The sequence below is a fragment of the Candoia aspera genome, chromosome 12 (assembly GCF_035149785.1).
Source record: "Candoia aspera isolate rCanAsp1 chromosome 12, rCanAsp1.hap2, whole genome shotgun sequence".
NCBI lineage: Eukaryota > Metazoa > Chordata > Lepidosauria > Squamata > Boidae > Candoia > Candoia aspera.
In genome coordinates, this window is record NC_086164.1 from 1,607,207 (window position 1) to 1,627,631 (window position 20,425).

The 20,425-nt window shown below is 48.4% G+C and overlaps 2 protein-coding genes across 4 annotated transcripts in view; one reads left to right on the plus strand and one right to left on the minus strand.

Annotated features, from left to right (window-relative positions):
- The window catches only part of STK26 (serine/threonine kinase 26), a 393,767-nt gene that overhangs the window by 71,870 nt on the left and 301,472 nt on the right, over positions 1–20,425 (plus strand). The window lies entirely within an intron of this gene.
- The window catches only part of MBNL3 (muscleblind like splicing regulator 3), a 64,327-nt gene that overhangs the window by 12,023 nt on the left and 31,879 nt on the right, over positions 1–20,425 (minus strand). For 2 of the 3 annotated variants that reach the window (XM_063313313.1, XM_063313314.1), the window contains exons 3-8: positions 12,692–12,856; positions 11,734–11,934; positions 10,990–11,226; positions 4,017–4,167; positions 2,765–2,800; positions 336–430 (exon numbers count right to left, since the gene is read on the minus strand). In XM_063313313.1, coding sequence (XP_063169383.1) covers positions 336–430; positions 2,765–2,800; positions 4,017–4,167; positions 10,990–11,226; positions 11,734–11,934; positions 12,692–12,856 — 885 coding nt within the window. The remainder of the gene's footprint in view (positions 1–335; positions 431–2,764; positions 2,801–4,016; positions 4,168–10,989; positions 11,227–11,733; positions 11,935–12,691; positions 12,857–20,425) is intronic. The other variant, XM_063313315.1, reaches the window with a different exon arrangement.

A 20,425-nucleotide genomic window follows, 5' to 3' on the forward strand; every position in this document is an offset into this window, starting at 1 on the left:
GGGCGGTGGCGGAGGGCAGGCCTGGGAACCCATCTGCCAGGAGGGTGCCCTCACGAATGGCCCCCAACTACCCCCTACACACCATTCAGCTGAGAACCTCCAGTTCTGTTCCAGTGGCCATCAGTTTGAGCGTCAGGACTGGTTGAGCTTACAAGGCAGGACGAGCAGCCCCTGGCTGAGCTGGGTTTGGGAGGCACCCTGTGGCAGAAGCGATGCATGTCCCAACCTCCACGTGACCCCTAGCAAACAGCACCGGGCCCCACGCGGGATGTGGGCTCGGGCAAGCTCCTGGCACCTCGGACCCCATGAAAGAAAGCTATCGAAAGGGGGCAAACCTGATTGGCCGTTGCAGTTGTAGCGAAAGGAACGCTGGTGGCGGGTGTAGTTGCTGCAGAAACAGTGGTGGGCGTAGCACCGTGCATCATGGGAACTTTTCGGTAGGGAACCATGGAAGCAACAGAACAGGAGGGCGGAGCATTTATGTAACGTGGCAGGGGCGTGGTCGGGAATCACAGCAACAAGCCATTGTGACGTCATGGAGGGAGACACCAGGAGGCGGCATGCAATCACAGAGCAAAGCAAATCAGCATCGGGGGAGGGGGAGAGAACAAGAAAATAATAAGGGAAAAAAAGGGGAAAAAGCCAATTACAATTATAATTAAGAAAAAAAAACTAAAATATTCTCAACACTCAGTAAACATTTATAAGCAGAACAATGATATATAAAAGACTCTGGGAGGGGGCGTGGTGGTCAAATTTCCAAAGATGGGTGGAGAAGGAACAAATGGTCAGACCAAGTTGTTGGGTGTGTGTGTGGGGGGGGCAATATATCCATGTGTGTTGTTCATGACTGTTTACGGGAAATGGCAACTGCGGGCACATGGGATCCCATCCTACTTTGAAAAACTGTAGCGCACGGTTTACTTGGGAGCAAGGGTCCTCATGGACCCTATTCACATCTGTGCACCCTCTGCTTACTCCTTGGGATTCTTTCCAGCTGCACCATAAGCCCCAGATGCAACCTGTGCTGGTTCTGTCACAATGGTGTTATGGGTGCAAATGCATCCTGTCTTTAACTGTCTTGATTTTTTTCCCAGGGCCCACTCCAATTTCTCCCACAAGGAGAAAAGAGGGAGAGGGAAAAATCAATGTCTGAAACATCTAACATCTTTAGAAAAGAACAAAAATAACAGGGAGCATGGGGTGGGCAAAGCAGCCAACAGGAAGACTACAAGTGGCCTGTGGATTTTAATGGAACATGGGCATTCAGTCCTTATTTTTTTAGGCAAGGCGTAAGGCAGGCTGCATTTTGATGAGACCAAGGAAAGGAGGTCCTGAGATTCCTGATTAACTGCAAGGAATGAGGCCCAAAGCTTGAGTCTCCCTTGCCCAAGGGTGTCTTATGGAGAGCTTGGGATTGGCTTTTGGATCCAAGGGGTGTCTTGCAGAAATGCAATACCCTACCTGACACCTAAAGTAGCAGAAAGGTCCACCTACTGTCCCAGGAGCAAACTAGGTGGAAAGATCAGGCCACCACCAGCGTCAGAGCCTAAAACTCTACAAGGACCCTGGGTATCCTGGAACCACATCTTCACCAAATTACGAATCCCACGATAGGTTAGAGGGACATTAACAGCACAAAAGCTGTCTGAAACTAGTCTCAAAGCGGCTGATATTTTTAGCAAGGGCAAGCCAATGCCAGTTCAGTCAACTGCTAACATCCCCTGTGAGGTTTGGAGGAAGAAAGCTACAATGACCCAATTTTACATTCTCTGTTGAACTTGTTTGTCAACTTCCACAGCCCGCCTTCTTTTCTGCCTCATCGAGGTTAGTCAAAGGCAAACAAAATACCCAGGAAAAAAAAAGTATGCACTTAAAGTAAATGGACTGACAGCAAAAAATAGTGGTTATAATGAATTATGTTATCCAAAGGACTGCACACAAGAGTAAGGGCAAGCGCAAGTAATTCTCTTTCTCAAAGACCCAGCGTAAGTGCTATAGATGCATCCTTTTACAGGTCAACTAGCCATGCAGCATTACCAAATGTTTTCCCAGTAAGAAAGTTAAATAGAGTTAATTTTGAGAGGAACGGAAATAACGTCTGGGAATCCTAAATGCCAAAATACTCCCATTTGGGGGGTGGGGAGACACGAAACGGATCTGCTCTCAACAGTCCCCATCTTTGCTTGCAGTTTGGCAGTTTTTCCATTCTATCCTGCTCCCTACTGGATTCAGTCACAGGATGGTTGGGGTCAATCCGGAATCACATTGCAGATGAGATGACATCATAGCACTACCCAGCCAATCAGATTGGGCTGCATGGAGATGTCAGCAAGGGTCCAAGGGTAAGGGCTAGGGTCACAGAATGAATTTGATGATGTCGTGTCAGCTTGTAGCCAAAATAATTTGGTTATCTCAGGGGGAAGCTAAGAGTTGAACAAAGGCGAGTAAAAGAGACAAGAAGGGGGCCACAGAAACACCGTCACGGGCACTGCTAAAAGAAAACAGTGAGGGAGAGGATTGATTTTCAGCACTCATTTGAGCTCAGCTACACTGATTCATAATCACGCTTGCCACACAACAGAGATGTGGACAGGCACAACCTCCCCGCCTTTACAGTGACGGTGGGCTTGGAGCCAGACAGACCGTGGGGCATTGCTAGGCACCCCCCGCCCTCCTCCTCCTCCTCCCCGCCCTCCACCAGTGACACAGCAGATCCAAAGGCCTCATTTGTGTTAGGAAAAGGTTGTGGAGAAAAACCTACCAACATTTGCTGCGGGTGCCATGCACAGCACAGACCCTGCACGTCATGCAGTGAAGCGTGGAAAAGATGAACAGAAGGGATATTTCGTTAGTGAAGCTGTTAGTGTGTTAACAGGCACAAATTCCGAGTAACACAATTGCTTTTCAGGGGTTTCTCTGCCGCAGCACTGCCTGCGGCAATGACCATGCAGAACTCGGATCTGACCATCATCAAGCCAATCGCGGCATTTCAACTTTAGCATTGTGGCCGAAAGGGAAAAGTATGCTTGGATTCTAGGCAGCAGGCTTGTTTGGGGGGAGTTTTGAATTTGCTCTCCAGACTCCTGCTTAATTTAGCCCCCTTCGTACGGGCAAGATTTTGCAAACTTATTCTGCCAGTTCTGCAGGAATGCTGCATGTGGGAAACACTGGTTGAACAGATTGCCCACACGTCCCCCCCCCCAAAAAAAGAACTGTTCATGGGTGTCCCCTAATTACCACCTGCTAGCTAGCCTAGCATTATTAGCACACTGGGAACTGTTTTATCATTAACCTCTTGGAAAGTTTTGACAAGCAGCATGTAATTTTGTACTCTAGATGCACAAATCCAGGGGGAACACTTGAATCTCTATGCCTGGTGAAGAGCAAAGCTCGCATCTGGACTTCCAGTTGCAAGGCAGGCTTTCACTGGGCAGGGGGCTGCTATCAAAAACAGGCAGGTCAGGGAAATATCCACTCCTGTGATATTTATTCACATTGGAACAGATTGTTAATTCTTTTAAATCGAGGAAAACATCTAAATGTGCATTGGAGATGTAACTGTGATCCTTTTAGAAGACCAAGGTTTTTAAAAGGAAGGAAACGTTTCTGGGGCCAACCCCCTCCATGCTGCTTCCCAGCTAATTAAACTGGGAAATTGCCTTGGATCCCCGAGATTCTTCACAGCCTCTGGAAGGCAGCGAGAATGAAGTCTTGCCCTTCGGCCTTCGCAAGAGCCCCTTTTCTCCTCCCAGACCCTCCCGGGACACCCCTGACTCAGGCAGCACCAGCAAACCAATCAGATCAGCAAACTGAAGGCTCTGGCAACACAGCAGGGAGGGAAGTCATGCACAGCTGCTCTGGGCAAAAGCCACTGCTCAGCGGATAATAGCAGTCCCTTTTGAGAGTCAGGCAGTGCCCCCAGAGGCAAGGGGAGGGGTTTCCGGGCCACCTCCCACGGTGGGGTCAGCTCACTCACCGGAAGAAGAGCAAAAAGGCCAAGACAAGGAACCTACCTGTTGGGATAAACGCAGGCTGCTGCAACTGCATGTTCGCAAGGGCCTGCTGGTAGTGGAAAACGCTCGGGTTGAAGACTGTGGTGGCACCGTTGTTTTTTTCAAGTGCTGGCCTCTTTGGTAAAGGTTGGAGGGCACCAGGTGGCAACGCCTGCAGAAAGGAAGAGCCGCAACCGACCAGAAGAGAAGGGGAAGGGGGAGAGAAAAGGAAAACCAGGTTTAGTCAGAGCAGCGCTGGAATAGGAGAAGAGGTGTGATCTTCAAATCACCTGCAACTGCTGAGAAATGGGAACTGGGACAGAATTCACCACTTGACAGCCAGGGCAGCTGGAAGAAGTGAAGTTTGTGCCAATAAATGCATGGGGTGAGCAATCATCTTTGCCCCAAATCCCAGACTGCTTTTAAAGCCAACTTAACTGCCACGGCTAAGTTCTTCCCCAAATACGGTCTTTTGATTCCAAAAGGGTCGGAAAGGCCACAGAGGCGGTGGGAGGGTTCTGGGAGCTGAAGTTCACACATCTGGAGAACGTCTGGGCCAGGGACGGCTCAACAACGGGAAAGGAACAAAGGCCCCAGAACTACAGAAGCACTGCTTGTTTTCTCCATCTTAAGCTTTGACAGTTAAGTAAGTTTTAAGCCCACTGACATTTTAACATGTTTTTTATGCAAAATTGCAACGATCAAGGAAGCCGCTGGAATCCTTGGATTGCGGTGGGATATAAATGTGGTAATAGTTCGATTTTAAAATGAAAAAGAAAGGAGGGAATAAAAAGAAGGGGGGAGTCAAGAGTAATTTCCACTTGCTCAGGAGCAGTTGCAGAGAGTGTGCAAGCAACAAGCATGAACGACACACAGAGAACATTAACAGCTAAAATAAGAGATATGGCTATTAGCAGGAGAAGATTAGCAGAAACAAGGGGGAACTGGGAGGTTAATGCTGCTACTACTGGCTACAGCTTGCAGGCGTAAACTTCACCCCACTTCCTAGGCCAGCTTCTGGTTCTAGGGCTGGTGCTGTACCAGAGGACATCATAAGCGTAATGCTGAGAGCAACTGGCATTTGCCTCCGTGCGACTCCCTTCCCCTACGCACATTTGTAAGGCATGGCTGAAGACAGGCCTTTTCCTACTCCTTTGTGCAAAGAATCTATAGCGTGCACAATTTGCAGGCATGTCTTGTTCTCACTGTGACAGAACAGCCAAATCGTGAATGTGCCTGGCACAGGAACAAAGCAGGATGGGGGTCCTGCCACAGCAGTCGCTTCTCTGCACCAGTTCCTGAAGAACCCTGCTGTTGGTAAGACTAAATTTCCCTCCCTATGAAGACAGAGAGAGCTGGTTTCTGCTTTGGGCTGAGTTTAAAAACTGGCCACGGGCAGCAGGGGAGTCTGGAGTAGGCAGAGAAGGGAGCTGAGCAAGTGTCAAGAGACAATTTTAGCGAAAGCAAAGCAAATCAAAAACCGCTATCCCATGCTGAGCATTTGAGAGCAGGCAGGTGCACTAGGAGAACACACACCCCAAATGCAAGCTTGGTCTCCACTTAAGCCAGAGGGATACTTCTAGCCTTGGGGAGAAACTGGCAAATGTTTGCCCAGATGTGAAATCCATCCCAGCTTACATCCACTACTTGGTGTAAGCTAGTTGGTGTTCTATGCTTTTTTTGTGTAATAATTTTGCTGCAAGGGGCAAACACACTCAGACCTCATTCCCTTCGTTTCTGTTTTTGTCTTTGGCTCTCTGAGGCTGTAGAACTCAAAGTATCCCCGGGTCCCTTCATGTTCTGTCATAAGGCACATGTGTGCACCTTTTAGTGGAACTTGTGCTAAGATGAATTTGGCCCAAAGGTGCACTTCATTGGACTTTCCTGTCCCTCAGCTGGCTGGCCAGCTTTCAGACCAGCACATCTTGTCCTGCAGATCTGATGCATCAGAGTGCACTAATCCCCAAACCTGTTTCACCACCACATTTAAATGGAGAATGCTCTCCACTTGCCATGGGGCCTTTCACCCAGCCTGTCAATCATCATCCCCCCAAAACATGCCTCAACAATGGAGATGCATTTTGAGGTCCTAAGCAGACCCCCCCCCCCGTATTTCTTATCACATGTATGTACATGTTTGTTTCTTTTTGTCCCTCAACCCCATTCCATTTCATTTTCCCCTGCACATGACTGCTTCCCTCTCATGAGCAAAAACAGCCAGCACATTACTGGATTTATCATTTGGGAAAACTGTACCCTTAATTCATTCCAAATTTGGGGATGTTCACCCCAAACCCACTTGAGAACCTGTGACATACACAGGTCACACATTTTATGACCATCTATTCTTTCTTGCTTGTATTTTAAGAAACACCTATTATTTCTGTAAAAGGAAATGGCAACCCAACATATCGTTTTCTTTTCTTAAAAACCAACACCTTGACAGCCAAGCATGGGGTACAAAATCAGCCCCCCCTCCACACAAGGGTAAAACAGGCAAGGAAAAATGACAAATGAAAATGGACAGAAGGGTGTGAACTTCAAACAGCTCAAGTGGAAACAGATTTCACCCCCCCCCACAAAGTTTTTTTTAAAAGGAGACTGCACATCAGACAACCGTCGCGATCCATTCCCTGGGCACAGATTCGGATCAGCCCGGTAGGTTTAAGCCAGGCAAGCAAAAGTTTCAGTTGGGGTTCTCGAAGAGCCAATACCCCCCCGAAAACAAAATGCAGCCCCACTGTTGCAGGCAGGATGCAGCACTGCAGGATCTCTTTCTTTGCACGTTGAGAGGGGACCATCACCGATCGGCCTTTGTGCACTGGGGGCCCCAGCGCAGTTCTGACACTGACACCTGAGCTTGGAGGGGGAGCTGCTGGACCCGCCAGGACAAGTCCCCATCCTTACAGGTCTTTTAAAGACTGCTGGTCAGCCAGAGCCAGCTGCAAGGCCAGCCCCGCCTTTAGACAAAGGGACGCAGGACCAGAAGCCAAAAGTCAGGGTGAAAACGCTTTGTGTTCCCCTCAACCGGGCCATCTCAGGTTTCCCCCTTCCTTGTAAAGACAGGAGGGGGTACCACTCCCTAAAGCCAAGATGAAGCAACGGCTCTGAAGGGGGACAAAGACCGCCCCATCTCCAAAAGCCCAGGAACCAGCATCGCCCCTCTTCTGGCTTCAATGTTTTGGAAGCCACGATCCTCGTTTCTACGTATCACACCAAGGGGAGTCCCGTTAAACAGTGAAAAACAGCTTGCAAAAAGAGGGATGAGACTGGACACCGTCTCTTTTTTCGTGCCCCGGAAGTTCCTCCCAGCCTCTCCGGACCACGGCTGCGGGGCGGATCCTGCCTGCGCAAACGCCCTGCAGCTGCCGCGCTTGGAAGCAGACCGAGTGGAAAACGCTGTGGTAAGAGATCCTTCCAAAGCTGCATCTGGACTTTTGTTTGGAGGGAGGGACACCTGCTCTTTCAAAAATGGATTTTCAGTTCCAGCAAAGAGTGGCATATTCTCCCCCCCCCATCTTCGGGGGCAGGGGGCCGGAAGAGGAGCTGGACTGAAGCTTCAGACTGGAATAGCGCTGCTCCTCGTGCAATGCACAGTCTCCGGACGCAACACCCGGAAGAGAAAAGGAGGGGGAGGGGGGGGAAAAACTAACAGTAAGGTACTCCATGCAATCTAAAGGATGGTTACGTGCAAAGCTCCAAGTACCAGGTCAAGGTTTGCCTCCAGGGGTCGCTTCTGTGATCGGAGAGCTGGCTGAGTCTTAATTAGCAGGCAGCGAGCACATGGCGGCATTGAGGAAGGGGGGTTGAAGCACAACAACAAAAAACAGCAAGCAGAGATGTGTCAAAAAGGAGAGCAACGTTGTGGAGAAGGCGGAGAGAGAGAAATAAATAAATAAAATGAATGCATTATCACAGTAATTTTTTTTTCTTTGAGAAAACAAACAAACAAAAAAACAAACCAGACAACAACGCATGCACCACACAGAGAGGTCTGCAACTGTTAAAATGGACAAAGAACCACCACTGGGGGAATTTCCTCCCCTGGCCGGTCCACCCCGAGCAGAAAGGGGTTTGAAGTCTGGGCAGAAGTGTTTCCGTTCCCATTTTCACCAGTCATGCAGAAATACAGGGGGAGGGTCTGCAGGGTCTGACATTTTGCTTAAACCAGGGCTTCTCAATCAGGGTCCATGGACCCTGAGGGTTCTGGGAGAGGTCACTGGGGTCCCCTGGGAGATCACGATTTATTTTTAAAAATTATTTCAAATCTGAGCAACTTCGCATTGAAGAGGTAAGTTCCATTATTTATTTTCCGTTTAAGAACACTGTGAATGCATCTGGACAGGCCTACCCATGAGACGAATAGAATCATTTTGTAACTTCTGGCCTGTATTTGAGCCTGAACGTGCAGGGGCTCCCCAAGTGAGGCCTGGAAAATATTTCAAGGTTCCTCCAGGGTCAAAAGGTTGAGAAAAGCTGGCTCAAAGGAACGGAAGCAGTGCCATGCCACAAGCTCCGCCACTTTTGTGGGTGTGAGCAACATCACGGCGCGCATGGAAAGGAGGGGGAGCTTCTGTCATCACTGGCCTCTCTTGACCCCTTGCAGATGCCTCTGAATACAGGACACCTTTTTGCTGAAGGATTCAGATTATGGATCCCTCGCCTCTAAAGCTGATCTGCAAAATAAACCCCAGGTTTCTAATCCTCTGTAATGTGCGAAAAACTGTTTCCTGCTTTTCCCATGCTTCCCCCATCCCCTTCTTTTAAGCATTTCTTTGATAAAAATCCCCAACAGTTTATTTTTTAAAATCCACACTATGGAATACGGACTAGATTGTGTGAAATGGTGCTCTCGATTTGCTTAGCTGCCCTTTGAGGATAGCATCTGGTTTTGGGGCTGAATTCTTAGTGCTAATCAGAAGGCCCACAACGCAGTCCTACTCAGAAGCAAGCCCTGCTGTTTTCAGTGTGGTTTACTTCTAAGTAAGCAAGCAACTAGAGGTGTGCAGCCAAATCTAGAAAGTATCTGTGAAAAAAGGGCTGCGCTGGGTAGGTGGAATATTAATAAATAGCACAGTACATGTCCAGAAGGGGGTGATGAGTGTAAGTTTGAAGTCCAAAGATTCCTTCCAAACTTAGGAAGGAACCATATATAACTGTTGAATATTATCAAAGAATTTGAGACAACTTCCAGGAATTCTGGACACGTTTCCAATCACACCTTGCCTTTCTTCAAGATGACCAACACAAGGGTGATCCAAGAAAGTGTCCCACCTAAACACTGCTCAGACTGAAACCAGTGTTCCTTGAGCCTTTTGATGCCGTGGCTTGGGTAAAGACAAGACTGAAATACCCCTCTGCCCACATAAGTCGGTGTAATGGAGACCTGTCTCCTTTTTTTTTCAGCTTCCAAATCCCGGATTTATAGAAAGTCATTTGCTTAAGACTGCTGAAACAAATCAGAGCTGCATTTCAAAAATTTGACTGTGAATGTTTCTTTCTGTTTTGCCTATTAATCAATCAATCAATCAATCAATCAATCAATCCACCAACCAACCAATCGCTGTGCGATCTTAAAAGGCACATGAAGGCAGGCTTTGCAGTTGACTAGCACCAATCAGTAGCTGGACTTGAAAGTTTCTCCCAGAATGAAACTGTCCAATATAAGCCTGGAGACTTGGGGAAGGGGTCGGGTGGGGTGGGGAGTTAATGGATATTACAAGACAGTTTGGACGGTCCAGCTCTGAAGACAAGCAATCAATAAAACATTTTGGGGATGGCACACTGTTAATAAAATTAGGGCCAGCATGAATTCAAAATGAACTGGGGGGAGGAATGAATGTCATGGGCAAGATGTCAGGCATCAGGCTTGATTGAAAAAGAACCTGCGAGCTAATCATTCCAAACCCTCCTTCAGATGGGAAGGTTGGCTATTAAGGAATCATCTTTTAGTGACAAAACTGCCCTAAACAGTGTTGATGCTTTATATCCTAATGTGAAACTAGGTGATTTAAGTATGGGTGCAATGGCATAAACTGGTTTTGTAAAGGGCTGGAGGGAAAAGCAAAGAGCAAGTGCCAGACCCCCAGATCCTTGATTCCTAAATTGTTGGCAGGAAAGCCAAGCAGGGGATGGGTCCTATTTGTGTCTTTGAAATGAACAGACACAACCAAGCTATGGGAGACCCTAATAAAGCTTCAAGAGTTTTGTGTCATGCCTGGTAATTTTAACTAAAGAATGCTTGACTGATCAGCCGGGCCTTGCAAGCACAAAGCTATGGAGGGGATACGCAGGTCAAGGCCCAGTGTGTGAAGCTCAAAACAAGCCATGATGGCAGAGAGCGCTCAGAAAAACAAGTAGTGCTCATGAGCAAGTGGGATAAATCCCCATCTGAATCAACAGCCAGCCACCAGTCAGATTAAACCATCTGCTTGTACAAATGGCCAGGCTGCGTCCGGCATCTTTCTCTTCTGACAAAGGGACTTCACAGAGGATGCTGCACCTCCTTACAAGAGGGAGGCCCACAGATATCCCTGAGGAAGCTACGATAGGAGTTCCTCACTCAGGAGTAACCAAAGTGCATCCGAAAACCAAGGTCGGAGACTCCAGAGACTGTCAGGATGGATGTTAAACCAGGCAGTAAAACAAGAGGAAGTGGGGAAAGGTTGGATCTTAACAGAAAATTCTCCATGTTTCCTTGTGAACTTTCTATACTGAGGGAGTGAAAGAAAGAAAGTGGGCACAGGAGGATGTTCTGTGGACACAGCTCCACCGGTCTGAAATGCAAGCATGTCTCGAGGTGCTTCTGATCAAGAAAGCGTTTGCTTCTTGTGAGTTCTGCTGGCTGAGTAGGCTTGGGGCCGAACTGGGGATTGTGGGAGGGTGATTCTTTTACAAAGGGGAAGGGGCCATCCCCTGAGCCCCCACCACCCACCCTCTCTTTGCGGGACAATGCAACACTCAGCCAAGTCGTCGCCGGAGGCGGTTCCCTTACCATTGCAGCTGCGGCCGTCTGATTCACCTGGTGCTGAGCTGCCTTGATTTTAGCTTGCAAATGCGCAGGGGGGTGAAAGTACTTGCATTTCTCCCTAGAGCACCGGCCCTTGATGTAATCCATGCACACCGTAACTGTGTTCTCATTCGTGTCTATCATGGCAATATCGACTGGGTGAGCATAGCGGCAGTCATTCTCACCTCGCGTGCAATTTCCACGCTGAAATTCTCGGCACACCTGGGAAGACAGACATGGGATTCAAACGGGGTGTCTTGCTGTCCAGAAGTAACTCCCAGCTGATGGCTTTGCCAGGTTTGTTTGATTAAATTGGGTGGCCATATAAATTTGCAAGACAGACAGACAGACAGACAGATAAATTGTAATGGTCGGTGGGAACAACCTTGGGAGACAGGTGGAAGAGCCACAGCCAGGACGATGGTCGGGTAAGAGGCCGCTGAGCCCACAGCAGGAATGGGGTGTGGCAAATGTCTTGGAAGGGACCGTCCCCCCACCCCCCCACCCCAGGTTCTTGGGCTTTAAAGGCAAGGGGGGAGAGAGATCTACTTTCAGACTTGTAAGACTGTGTTAACGTAACCTTACAATAAAGTAGAGCTGCTACTCCTGGGTGTGCTTCTTGTCTGGACTACCTCGCAAGGCTGACAGAAGCAGAGCAATCTGCACCAAATATCCTCCTAACCATTCCCTCATGAAACAAGGCAATGAAATTCAAGACGATGCAAATACCTCTAATTTATCTGTCCTCATCAGTTTCTGCCCTGCAGAGCCCCCTGGCACTGAAACCGCGGGGTTCCCGGACACCAGGACAGGCGTATTTGGTAAGAGCTCTGCAGGCACCAAGCCCATCCCTGGAGAAACATGGCTTAAGTAGGGACTGAATGCCATGGTGGGGCTAGTTGCGAGCGAAGGAGTCACGGGAAATGTTGTCTGTTGGGGAAAAGCAAGCAAAGAACAGGCTGTTATCTCTGGGCCTAATGCCAACTTTCAGCATTCGCCAAAGGGCCTCCCACCACCCACCGCTTCCCTGGTCTTTAGAAGGGCCGATGGACCATGCTGGTTGGAAAGGTAAATCCAACACTCGGACACCTACATTTTTGGAATTTGACGTTCTGCCTGCTCTGATGGATGCTACATATTGGAAGCACCCAGTATTCTTGTCAGCATGGAAAATTAGCATCTAAGCCTACAAAGTTAGAACATTGTCTCTCTTGAGCAAAATCTGCCAAGAGCCTTGTGACACTCGAAGGATCATCAGATTTATGATGGCATAAGCTTTTGTGTACTATGTCCCACTTGTTCAACACATGGACCATTGTCCTGAAATAAGCTGGATGGGTGGGTGGTGAATGGACCACAACGACCTTAGATCTCTTCACTAAAGTGCCAATCTGAATGCTGATGTTGGGCTTTCCGGAAGGTCAGGGATTCTGCTGATGCACCATCCACTCCAATGCAGTTTCCCACCTTGAAGTGACCGATACAATTTTTTGAGCTGGTGGTGTTGAGGACTCCCTGGTTGATGCCATCTATGTAGCTCACCGGTACCAGAGTGGGAGGAAGTTAACCCCTGGTTCATCTTAATCTGGTTGGAAATGCGGCCCTTCTTTACTTCTAACTCTGCAACCTTTTTATTCCGAGGTATCCCCAAGCTGGATCTTATCCAGAAATTATTCCCGCCACTTACAATCGGCTGCAGCTGGGCTCCAGGGACCATGAACTGCATTTGCTGTGCAAACATGGCAGCGGCTGTCTTCTGCTGGATCAGGTTGTTGCGTCCGTTGATTTCAAGTTGTGTTTTTAAGTGTGGTGGAGGGTGAAGGTATTTGCAGTTTTCTCGAGTGCACCGACCCTAAAGGGTTTGTGAAAAAAGAAAAGATCTTCAGAAGTGGAGTCCCTGGGAGACCAGGAAAAAATGGATTTTTCAGGGCCTGGAGGAAGAGGGTAATTTATCTCGTGTTTACTTTTGATTTTATGCAAGACATTACCACAGAATATACACAACAGGATGCAACTGTTTTTAAATTTCTTTTTTTTTAAACTTAGTGAATTTAACAAACAAAAGTAAAAACACTCCAACAGTGAAGATGTAATAAAAAAAGTATGTGCAGTTTTAATAAAAATAAACTAAAACTTTTTTTAAAAAGTAGTTAATAGCAGTAATATACAATTTGGGTGTGCTACCCTGTAAAAATAAAATCAGCCTCTTCATCACAAGTAGGATCATCTATTCACCAAACTCTACCACTGTATCCCTACCTGCCTTGGGGTGCAGGTCTAGGCCAGGCCCCAAGATGCTGCCGATTTTGTACCCTGCAAAGGGTTTCTGACTCGTTGCACCCCCTCTCTGATGCTCAGCCTGTATCCACAAAACCGGCGTCCCATTGGAAGCCGGTCCGAAACACGTCCCTGTACAGAGGGAATCGTTTCGGAACGATGTCTCCAAGTCTCTTCCAGTTGAGGTGTGGACTGGTCACCCCAGCCCTGTGCTGAGGTCACAAAGCCTCCCAGCCAAATTTAGAATAAATCCTCTTGGGAGGGTTGGGTTGGTTGGATGTGTGTGAAAATACGCTATCAACTTCACAAGCAACTGGGTTCGCAAGCCAAGATTTTACTGGGAAACATGCATTGTTTTAATTGGCGACTTTGCAGGACATTAAATCAGCTTGGCAATTCTATGTGGCTGGGGGTGGGGCGGGTGCACCGCAGACAGAGGGGTGGGGGGGTTGGGGTCTCGGTGGGCAGGCCCTGTGAATCGGCGTGCTGGAATAAAAAATGCGATTCCCTGGAAGCAATCTGCTGACTGAAAGGTGTTAATAAATTCTAACTCCAAGAAAGCATGTTGATTGTGTTTCTCCCGCCTGCCCTTAACTGAAATCTTGTTTTGGTCTAGCGGGGGGCGCACGGTGAGTGGTTAGGGTGCTAGACAAGGACCAGGAAAATCAAATCCATCCTCAGCCAGGGAAGCTCACTAGGCGACGGTCCATCATTCTTTCTCAACCGAGTCTACCTCACAGGGTCGCTGCAGTGGAGAAAAGCTGGAGAAGGGAGCGCTATATAAGGTCAGGCTTTCCTCAGCTGGCAATGCAACCCTCCCCCCTTTTCACAAATGGATTTCCAAGGTCACAAAAGCTCAAGCTCAGTAGAAGTTTTCCGAGCCACTTGAAAGCCGTTAGGAAGGAACTCCAGTGACTGCCGTGCGTCAAACGCGAGCCCGAGCAATGCAACAGGCTAAATGCCCCCGTCTTCTGGGAGGGCCCTCAGACTGCCCGGCTTCCACTTGTCTTTTGTTTTGGTAACCGACAATCCTGCCATCAGGCTGATATCATGGTACAATAAAACAAATCATTCCGGGGGTGCTCCTTTCTGGTCAGTTTCAACAATATGTGGTCGGTTTCTCTTTCAGCGCATCATGAGACACCCCTTAAAATAAAGCTGCCCTTCCTCCCATCGCCCGTGGTACCACAGCCCTGTGGGAATCTCATGCCGCTCAGCCGGGGCTGTGCCGCAGAATCCGTAGAGCTAGAAAAGGACGTACTCGACTGCCAGGGCCTTCGTGGGCGCTGCCCACAAGGACCTCTTGGCAATGGGGCTTGCCACCGTCTCCTCCAGGGGTTTTTTTTATTCTTTCCATTTTAGCCAATAGCTCTGGGATTTCTTCCCACACAAATACTAACTAGGTATTTGTCTTGAACCCTTGTTCACCTCTGGGGGATCACCATGATTGGCTAGACCAGTGTTGGCGACTTTAAGATGTGTGGACTTCAACTCCCAGAATTCCCCAGCCAGCTGAACTCCAGACATCTTAAAAGTTGCCAAGGCTGAGAAACCCTGGGCTAGAGGCTGATCCCTGCTGGGATGGGACACCCTGAACAGCCGAGGTGACTGCACAGAAATCCCCCCTGGGCAGGGCCGGCTGCGGCGGAGACTTTAAAATGAGGGAAGGCGAGTCTCCTGCGCAGCCCCTCAGCTGTACGCACTGCATTCAGCCGGCCCTGATGAGAGGAAGGGAGAGCTGCTCCCCAACCCCTCCTACCCAGGCAAGGGCCAGACACTTCCAGGGCACTCCCTTAATCCCACCCCGCAGCTCTCTCCCCCTGCCTGCCCGATTCTCCCGGAGGTCATCTGGGGATGGCGCTGCCCCCAGGTCTGCTGCAAACATCGCAACGGCTGCCGGGCCACCGCCCCGCCCGCAGGGAATGGCCAGTCTCCGGAGAACACATGCGACGTTCCCAAGGAGAGCAAAGGTAGGCATCATCGCTGCTTTCACAGTGGCTGCGGAAAGTTCAGCGTCTTGCCCAGGAGACACTGGCTCTGCTCTGAATCGGGGATGTCAAGCCGCCCCATGTCTGAATGCATCTTTTGGGGTAGATGCAATCCAGACATGGAGAGTGAAGGAAGCAGCTGGCAGAAGGACTCACAATCCGATGGTTTCCAGGCCCATCCAGCCTATTATTAGTATATCATCATCATCATCTACACTACACAGGCACGCCGTCTGGGACCTGTGAGCCAAGCAGTCTCCAAACCGTAATGTCAGAAAGGAGAAATGGTTAACTAAGCAAGAGGGGGTTCACAGCAGTTCTGTCCCATCGCCCTTAAATGTAAGCCACCCTGAAGCCAGTTAAGCTTTGCTCCTGCCACCTCCCATTCCTAACTCTCAGGGCCCAATTGTGGCAACCTGGAAAACTGTGTCCAGACCTGAGACCAATCAAGGAAAAACTCTGGGCATCTTACAAAACCCAAGAAAGTTCTAATCCCCAACAGACAGTCTCCACTCTGCAATTAGCAGCAGGCAAGGGTGTTTGCAGGGGATGGGTGGGGTTAAAAAAGTTAAGATGGTGCTTGCAACTTCTAATTAAAGCCCCACCCTTTTTTATGTATGTTGTATGGCTTTAGCTGCCATCTTGAGTTTCTGGATACCCCCCTCCCACATACACCCCTGAGTCTGTGAGAATTAGTGATTTCAGCTTTTGGAGAAAGTGTTCTTTTAATGACAATCTAGCCCAGTGCTGGCTGGGGAATTCTGGGAATTGAAGTCCACACACCCTCAAGCTGACAAGGTTGAGAAACACTGATCTAGCCACTAAGCTGATAACAATAATGCATCTTTTACAATATGGGAAGCATGTGCAATGGGTCATAACTTGGGGAAAAAACCCTCCTTGGCAGCTGAGTTGGGTGTGCTCGTTCCTCAGCTCCTGTGGAGCCCCTCCGATATCAAGATCCCAACAGAAAAAAACGAAAGAGAAGGAGAGACATTGCAAAGGAGCCCTATTCAACTGAAAGGACAGGTTGTGGAAATCACAAGGGCCAATTTGTGTTTGTGCTGTTGCATTATTTAGAAAAATCAACTGCTTTAATTAACATAAACAGCTCCTGGACTTAAAAATAACAACCCATCTGAGCTGACAATTTGTTTTCAATCTGGGAAAGAAGTCCATGCCACGAAACGTGCTGCATCTCTTTAAACAGCTCCCTCAGATTGCAGAAGGAGAGGCACAAAGGTGACTCGGTCCTTTTATTTTAGCCAGACTTAAAAACAGTCTCTTAGATGGAATTAGAATGACATGACGGGGCAATGGGCTTTCCTTCTGGGGAAAAAAAAAAGCACTTTTGTTTTGTTTGGGGGGTTGGGGGTAAAAGCTACAAACACCTGAGTGAACAAAACTTCTTCAAGGTTAGCAATTATTTTGATTGTTCCTTAAAGCAGTTTGGATTACAATATTAATCAAAACAGCCCTCCACACCAATGAGTTTATAGACAAACTAAAAAAGGAAGCAGAATTTTCCCCAGCCTGAACCTTTAAGAAAGATTTTCCCCATACAAAAATCAGCCAGGGAAACTTTCCGCAGCAAGGAAGCTAAACTCAAATCACTTGCTAATTGCACTGATTTGGCTGGAGGGAAGGAAGGCAATGGGGATTAATATGCAAAAGCTAACTTGCAAAAATGTTTTGCCAAGAAGCGGGTTTTACAGAGAGATTTAGAGGTGGAATCGGAGAGTTCTCTTGGCAAGGAATTAAATAATCCAATTTAAAATCTGGTTTATACCTGTGGCAGAAATGAGAAAGTAGAAATGAGACCATGATGACATGTAGACCGGTGTTTCTCAACCTCGGCCACTTTAAGATGTGTGGACTTCAACTCCCAGAATTCCCCCAGCCATCATGAAGTCCACACATCTTAAAATGGCCGAGGTTGAGAAACATTGATGTAGAAATGTTTTTTTTTAAAACAGCACAAGCTGCCAGCTCTTCCCTGCAGAACTGCAGTTTAAAATCTGAAATTCTGCTGTTCACATATATCTCCACTTTTCTGCATTGCTCAAGGGGATGGCAAAATGCCCCATCTGCTCTCCCAGTCATGGTTTAAGGTGGAGTGTTCCTGGCTATTCTTGTCCCCTGATGCTTACAAACATCGCATCTTTTCCCTTTCCGCAGGGACCACCTGCTTCAAGCACCAAGTGCCAGTACCACAGCTCCCATGAGAAGAAGAGCAGATGCTCCTTTCAGCTGCCAAACTTTCAGCTCTCCGATTCACGACAACCAAAGATTCCTAGATCTCACGGCTGCAAAGCGAAGAAATGATCCTCCAACCCAAGCACAGGTCAACGATGCAGAGAGGATGGGGTCTGCAATCCAACACAAAAAGTAAACAACTTCGTAATGCCACTACTTGAAATCAAGTCCTACTAAACCATGTGAATTAATGAAGCAACTGCCCTGTCTTCTCAGAAATTCCCCAAGGTGCTGAATGCCAACAGAGACGATGCCTGAAAGCCTGCTTTGGGTCAGCCTCTGGACCAGAGCTTATGTCTGTGTCTTAGGCTGCATCTACATCTACCTTCCTCCAAAAGCAACTGAGTGGTTCCAATCCAACCATCTGGCTGAAGCTGCCAACGCTGGCCAGAAACTCCAGCACTGGGGGAGCAGGGCTAAGGCCTGGCTCACACGCCCTGACACCTCCTGCTTTCACAGCAGTGCAAAGCTCTCCCATCTCATGTTCTCTACCCAGCGCAAAGAAGCAGATTAAGTGGCAATCACAACTTGCAAAGCTGGAAGGCTAATGCTGAAGACACAAGCCCTAATTCTCTCCACCTCCACAAGGTGTTCATAGAACAAGCCAAGAAGATCTAAGGTGCACCAGCTGAGAACATCTGCAGTCGGATCTCTTGAGCAAGTAAGAGGCTTAAACCTGGTTTCCAATTTACACCACTATTTTCCTCCTCTACACCAATGCAAGCAAGGGCCATTTCTCCTTCTCTTGAAAGGAGTGCCCATACAGCAGGGCATTTGGAAAAAAAAAGGTATTTTTTTTCCAAATCTATCCCCACAAGCCCATTTCTGCTGAGACTAATGGATTCTCCTCTGAAGTCTGAAAGCTCCCTCTGTCCAAAAGGGAAACAATCATCTTTGAAATCTGAGGAATGGTAGAGGTGGAAGTTACTGGCCCCGATGACACAAAGAAATAGCAGATCAGCAAAAGTTTGTATACCATCGAGTTACACTCACTTCTCTGGGAGACACAAACCCCATTCTGTTAATTCTGCTGGAAATTTTGTGACTTCCCAACCAAGAATTTCTTTACAACGTTTTGGTGTTCCATTTGTAGCAAAGCCCTCTTCAGCTAGGACCTCTGTATACCTCCCATCATCCCCAGCCAGATTTTCCCCAGATTTTCTACTACGAAGGGAGCAGCTCAGAAGAGCGAGCTTCTCCTTTCCCTCCGCAACGGACAAGCTCTTTCTCTAACAAGATTAATTGTACAGACACACACAATGTGTTTGTCAGTAATTCTATTTACATGTAAATCGGTAAGACAGAATTGTGATATCCGAAAGATGCGTATCAGCCGGCCTTGTTGTATCCTCTGCAGCCATTTCCCCCCATAATTTTCCATCTCGATCCTAATTTCTAACAAGTATGTGGAACATTTGATAAATGAGAAGCTCTATTTCTCAAGAGCCCATTAACCTTTCAAGAAAAAGCAGGCTTCCAGAAATGTCCTCATAAAAAAACAAGCCCAGGCTGTTGCCCACTGCCTGCAGCCTGTCCTTGCGTGACGGACTCAGGATGGACGCTGCGCCCAAACTTGGCCTGGACAAAACGCTGCAGCCCACCCACCCACTGCTGCTGCCGCCCGTCCTCTTACGCTGAGGGGAAATCCAATCGGACTGGGTTTGCTGCATTCATAGATAAAAAGGGACTTCAGCACACAGGCAAGTTTGCACCCTGGACGCACCCAGCCACTACTTCTGACGGATCATCCGAATGCTATTTTTCCACCACAATGAACTGCAAAAGGAGAAGAGAAATTAACGCAGGGCAAGCTGGTGCACAGCCCAAGCTGCTGAGGGCTGAGGACCCTGTTTCCGTGCCCTGATTAGACAGGCTTTGCATGCCAATGCACCACAGGTGGACCCAGGTCTGGATGAATACAAGCGTAAAGAATCGAGCACATCACCCCATCGTGCTTCTTGCATCTCAGCAAGTTGCAGACTGTTTTGATCTGTCCAAAAATGGAACTCCGGTCCCTCCAAACCAGTTTCGCCACTTCTTAAACTCCTAAACTCAGATCAGCCACCCTATCTCCTGGCATCCTCATCCTGCATCTAAGTTTTAAGCGACTGTAGCACCGTAATTTTTTTTTTTTATGGGAGTCTGATTTATTGTTTTTATCCACAAACTGCTTACAGGGGTTTTTTTTGTACAGCACACTGATGTAGGTTCCTTTGGGAGGAAGAGCAGTGTACAAATCAATCACACAGAAATGAAAAACGCAATACTTTTCCTGCTGCCTCATTCTGGCTCTGGCGGAGAGAGAAAGAATGGGTTCTCTGAAGATGCCCAGCTGCCCGTGATGTGAGCAATCCCACCTGAGGCCGAGCAACTGGGAGAAAAGTGGTTCTTAAGCCCCGAGAACCTTGATAAATCAAAGGCGAGGGGTCTGAGATGGGGTGGGCTATTCAGCTCGGCCTTTTATCCCACCGCTTGCGCATGGTGGCCACAAGCCGTTCTTGAAAAGCCTAAATCCCTGTGAGATGGTTCCTCGGCCTGCTGCGCCAAGTAATTGTTTTTAGAGGACCAGAATCCGGAGATGGCCGTGCGCACACACGAGCTGGCCACCCCAGCCTGCTGAAGACAATGAAAGCCGACTCTCCAGGCTTCTCTGGTGAACAAAGAGGTTGCGAGAGGACAAAGCCACTGCAAAGGAGACCGCTTAGGCATTGTCAATAGGGAAGCTGGGGAACGAGGCGGGAAACTGGGGCTTCTTGGGCGCAAGCCAGACGCGGTCAGCAGCCAGCGGGCTAGCCAGAACTGTGGCGGTGGTGGGCTCCCCATCTCGGGAGGTTTTTAGGAGAAAGCTGGAGAGCCCCCACCACTCCAGGATGGCTTCAGTGGCTTTCCTGTGCATTGCA